General features: G+C 48.4%; 1 protein-coding gene across 1 annotated transcript in view; it reads right to left on the reverse strand.

Moving 5' to 3' along the window:
- Window positions 1-2,761: 2,761 nt before the first annotated feature.
- Window positions 2,762-5,737, reverse strand: part of LOC104158099 (amyloid-like protein 2) — an 8,404-nt gene continuing 5,428 nt past the window's right edge. The window contains exons 5-6 of the mRNA XM_009695666.1: window positions 5,092-5,247; window positions 2,762-4,300 (exon numbers count right to left, since the gene is read on the reverse strand). Coding sequence (XP_009693968.1) covers window positions 4,199-4,300; window positions 5,092-5,247 — 258 coding nt within the window. The 3' untranslated portion in view covers window positions 2,762-4,198. The remainder of the gene's footprint in view (window positions 4,301-5,091; window positions 5,248-5,737) is intronic.

Raw genomic sequence — 5,737 nt, forward strand, 5'->3', positions numbered from 1 at the left:
GCTCGCCGGCAGCGGTGGCGCCGGGCAGGTGGGACGTGGGGTCACCACGGACAAGGCGATTATACCGATTCCGTTCGCCGTCCTGCGTACGGGCACGGACATCAATGCTCGTTTCCACCAGCCCTTTTCAAAGGCTGGACTGAGAGATTTCCACGCTTTCCAAATTCCTTAACATCTGCGTTTAGCCCCGCTTTCCCTCCCTTCCTCTTTATTACTCTGCTTGTCGGTTACCTGCTACCATGTGCTATAAAACCGGCCTTTCTCTGGCTCATCACCGCTTGACTCTTGCTGTGCACATCCAAAAGCCGCTGCCTCTGTGCACCGCTGCAAAGTGCTGATGCCAACTACCGAGTCGCAACTGCTCTGGAGACCCACACGAAGAAACTCCTGTGCGACGACGCCAACTTTAAGCCCCGGACTAAAGGACGTACGACATCTAACCTCGAGATCTGCAGCTTGCTCTCAGAAACGTGGATGCTCGGGGCTAAAACACCCCCGGGTCTAAGGATTAGGAGATTTTTATGTGCTCCAACGTTACCTTTTGATGGAGCCGCACAGGGAAAGGCTCCGCTCACCACGTACTTGAGCTCCTCTCCTCACGATCTCTTCCATCGACCGGGACCGAACGATCAACCCCACGCTCCACCTGCATCTCGGTACGTACCGCTTTCCACATGAAAGACAAGCAAGGCCGGTCAAATAAATCCGCCCACGTTGCATCCACCTAGCCTTGCGCACGGAACGGTTTCAGGGTACGTTACCCCACCGCAGCCTCGTAGAAGCAGTATGAACAAACATCTTTACATGCAGAAAGGAGACAAACCGACCCAGCGCTTCCTCCTCTGCTCAGCGTTCCCAGTTACCAAAGGCCCCTCTTTCAAACATCTTTTGTCCTTAACAGAGAACTACGCTGCTCCTCTTAAAAGGTAGTGAGGGGACTATTTTTTTTTTTAAAAAAAATCAGAGTTTTCTGCTGAAATGCAGCTCTCGACAACTCTCTGCCAGTCCTTTACCAACCAACTACTCCACTGTGCTTTGGACCATCTGATTTTAAGTGTCTTACCAGGACAAAACTTCTGACGCTTCCCTCGACTACCCCGTGACCTCTCTGCTGGGATATCGGCCCTTCGTTTGCACGGCTGCTACCAGTAACATTCGGGAGATGTTTCAGCAGCGATCTTCAGGCGAGTGCTTTTAAACATGACTTGTCCTAAGCTGCGGTCAAAATCCATCATAAAGAATCGATCCCGAACGCTTGGCAGCCCGCGCCAAGGCAGGTAACTAATAGACTTTGATGCCAGCTTGATGTATTTATTTTGCAGGACTAATAGAATTTATGGAAGGAAAAATCTAATACCCAAATTCAATTCTGGATTTCAATCCACAGCCTCTGTAATTTGTTGCCCTTTCAGGTCACCCTACCTGAGGGTGCAGTCCAAGAAACAGCTTTGGACGGAAGATTTGCTCCGGCATCCTTGAAATGAAATTTACAGTTTAAAAATCAAAAAAATTTCCCAAGTAATTGTGACAAGCCAACAGACGGCATTTTCTAGGACAGCATCTGTTCTTTCCCGCAGAGTCTGAATAATTTAGCCAGAACTTGGACGTTCCAGTGGAACCAAGGAGCCCACGTTTAAGGAGAAACAGGACACACGATCGCTTCCTATTCAAAAATCGCTAAGCCTTCCCGTTTCCGACCTACCTCCTCTCGCCCTCTTCATTCAGACCTATTGGGAACTGCTCAGATCAATGCGAAGGAAGATTAATTCTGTCTCTCGGCCTCCTAAAACAGCGTTCAAAGGGCAATGACTCTTCGGTCATTTCACCGAGACGCGAGAGAGGGGGAATTTGCGTTCGAGGTCAGACTTCAAAGAAGGAAAATAAAAGAGGGTTGACATACAGGAGCAGAGACAGCCGTGAGCTTTACCGGCTGTTAAGTTTTAAGCTGTCTGGAAGAGAAATTTAAAGCAAACGGTCAAATTATTTCCTTTCGTAAAACAAAACCACTAGAAGCAATACAGTAAACACTAACCATGGTTAGCCCGTTACCAAGGTATTTCAGATCTGGCCATCCGCAACAGGAAGCGGTCGAGGAAAGCCTGTCACCGTCGGACGTCTGTCTTTTTCTATGCCCTCTTACCTACGAATTCAACCACTGCCCGCAGCCCCGCTTCTTCTGTCCAACCCCATTTCTAAGGCTTGCGGGCCTCACGGGCTCCGAGCGCGAAGCCAGCACAATCCCCCTGCTACCCAAAATCCGCTTCCCCACCACCTGGAACCGTTCCTACCGTTTGCTAGGAAGTGCAGGCGGAGGGCCGAGCGGCAGGAACAGCTTGCTACCGCAGAGCGCTTTGGCTCCGCTCGCTCCGAGAAGCCCTGCCAGCGGCCGCCTTCATCCAGGGAGCCGTTCCGGCATTTTTATCACCGCAGAACCATTCGCAATAATTTCTGCAAACAGCTAGATGACAAAGAGCAGCCACAGCTCTAACTGACCTGCGCTGCAGCGCGAGGACGTACTGTTATTCAGGAGTCCCGGGCGTTGGTTTAGTATCGCGCCTCCTCCTCTCCGCAAAGCTCAGCGGGATCTGGAAATACCACAAAAGACTCCGGGCACGGCTCTACATTCTCAACACCTGCACCTTCCTTCTCGCCGAAGCGGAGGTGGACGGGAAGGCGGGGAAAGGTCTCGGCAGGTTTGGCAAGGACACGGCGGGAGGAGTGAGAAACTAAGCGAGGCCGTGAATAAAGAAACGAAACGATCTGGAAGTTAAAGTGTTTATTGATGTGTTTAAACTTTGTACATTCCCCACAGACCACACTAAGGAGTTTGCAGGTAAATCTGTGCATAGTGGGAAGAGACACGGAAGGGGGAAGAAAAAATAAAGTCACAGGAAAAATAGAAAAAATACACCACAGGTTACCAGAACCTCCAGATTTAAAAAAGCCGTGAGCATTAACACCAACTATACAAGCATTACAAAGACACGATGGTGAGCGGAACAATACCCCCTTTGTTCTTCTCGGGGCCTATGCATCCAATTTCCCTTAAAGCAGGCGGTATCCCTTTCCCAACTCGTCCCTCTCTTCCCTCCCCGGTTAAAGCGAACTCCATGTTCACCAGCTCCCAAGGTACTGATTATTGCAGTGATTTGTCATTTCTGGGCAAACCCCCAAAGCCGATGCAAAGGCTCAAAAATCTGCGTCTCTTAACTACTTACCACGGTGGTGAGGCAGGAGAGCTGGGGAAAATTAGAAAGTAGTAGCAAGAGGGGGCTGTTAATGCCAGGTGAGTACTGAAGGAAACTGGTTCGGAACGGAGGATTTAAAGTCAATACCAGGAACTTCCAACTCTAGAGCAGAACTGATTCTGGAAGGGGAATGTGCAGACCCCAGTATGCACAAACCATGTTCTAACATTCCACTAGAATAACTATTAACAGAGATGCTAGAAGCCTTTTAACTCCTTGCCTCCAGGGAGTCTTGAGTCCTAGAGCCCAAACTGCTAAGCAGCAGGGTACACACCACTGGCATATGAGGATGGGGTGGGTTTTTTTTTTTCTTTTTCTTTTTTTTTTTTCTCGTAATAAGGATTTCTGTTAGTTACCATTCCCAATTGCTTCCTTGCTTACGCTGTCATAGTTCCTATCCCTAAATTAATCTCTTTGCAACTCCCAGTGAAATTCACTTTTTTAAAAAAAAAAAAAAGGAAAAAAGAATACTGCTTTATATATAAAAGCCAGAATGACTGAAGAGCCACAACTGTCTCCTTTTTACAAGGCGGGCTGGTACAAATGACCCTCAATATACAGGTGGTCTATCAGAAATAAAAATCAACATTTCCCGTTTTATATATATAGCGCTTGTATCAGACAACAGTACAACGGAACTGGTATTTCTCAGATTATTTAAGAAAAAAAAGAAAACTACATCTCAGTCAAATATCTGCAATAGATCCATTTTTCCCATTTAAGGAGATTTATATATCATATTGTTATATTATCATTTCTTCACCCATTTAAAAGAATGGAAATTGCAACTCTACAGTAGTAATTACAGTCTTAATGATCCAGGAGTTCTGAATGTAAGATGAAGTCCTCTCGAAGCAACTGTTGGTCAGTAGTTGATCCAAAACGCTGGACCACTTTGGCCCTCCGCCCTGCTCCTTTCCCGGTCAGGGCTCTTGTATTTTCATCTCTTTTTATACCTGCATCTGCTCCAGGTATTTGTAAGTGGGGTTCTCGTAGCCGTGGTTTTGCATCTTGCTCAGATGCCGCTCCTCTGGGGTAAGCATCGGGTCAACCTTTGGAAAGACCGGACGGTTACTGGTCAAAGGAGGTACTGGCAGGCCTTACCGCCTAGTAACAAGAGCCGACGTACAAACGCTGGATAAATAATGTGGCAAGCAGTAACCAGGGAAAAAAGGTAAGCTACAAAACGTATTTCACTTAACGGAGTTCCTCGTTCGGGTGCTAATGCCTCCTGCCGGCCCCTGCCTCTTAGGGCAAGGATTTCTCCACAGATCTCTAATACAGTTAGCTAACGTTACAAATTTGGGACCCGCTTCTCTCATTAAAGAGGCCGTTAGAATTTCTCACAAAGGGGAAAAGCAGCTTTCTCTGGACTCCCTTCACTTGTCCTTAGAAACGTGCACGTTGGGAGCAGAAGGAAGAAGGAGGAACCGCTGCCCAGCATTCAGCCGATCGCGCCCGCTTAATAGTTTGTTACGTCAGTCGGGAGGACAAATTGCTATAGATTGGCTGACTTACTCCCCTGCTAAAGATATCGCCTGAAAAGCTCATTTACTGCTAAATCCTATCCTGAGCCAGACAGGGAAGCCTAATTGAATTCCTTGTGATAAGCGAATACAACTGCGAAGTGACAGGTCCCAGCATGGCACGCCGATGACCGATACCTGCATCCTAATAAATAAGCGATGAAGACGTCGGCATCTACAGAGTTAAGTCCCACCTAGCTAGGAGCAGAGCCTTTGACGGCTCGGCAGCTACTGCCATCTTCGCCCCCTCCACACGACATGTGACTCAATGCTGCCTATTTTCGTCCTCGGTTTATGGAGCAGGAGTTGTTTCTCACCTCCACAATTCCATGGCTGATGGTCCCATACTGCCTCTTCCTCAGCATCACCAAGCTGATGACTATAACGGTAGCTATGGCAACAGCAATCACCAACAGCCCAATAAGGGCGCTGCTGCTGAAACTGAAGTCATCGCGAAGGGAGTTGTCGTTATCCTGGAGGGAAGAAAACAATGGAGCGGGTAGAGGAAGAGCGACGCGGGAGACGCGCTGCTAGACGCAAACCTAAAAGGTGGCCGCCGGTAAGGTCTTCAACCCTCTGTGGTATCAAGATGTGACCGATGATGCCAGACGGTGTAAATATTTCACCTCTAAATATTTCACAAAAGGATAACAAACACAAAATCGTTTCCCCGCTTAGGGATTCTGGACAGGCACCGACCCACACCGCCTTCCTACCCCACAAAACACTTTTGCACCTAAAGAGTCAGGTTAGTATCTAACGCGTGTTTGCTGTTTACATCTTTCACTGCAGAAAGGCAGTGCCGCGTTACCCCCTGCATGACCTCCCAAGCGCAGCGTCAAGGCACCAAACCCCAACTTCAGTAACACACAGGAACCGAAATCCAGCTTTAGGAATTTGCCGATCATCGGACTCTGTAGCCACATACGTACCGGCTCCCCCACCCGCACGCCCACACACCCC

This window comes from Cariama cristata, unplaced genomic scaffold, assembly GCF_000690535.1.
Source record: "Cariama cristata isolate BGI_N322 unplaced genomic scaffold, ASM69053v1 scaffold1400, whole genome shotgun sequence".
NCBI lineage: Eukaryota > Metazoa > Chordata > Aves > Cariamiformes > Cariamidae > Cariama > Cariama cristata.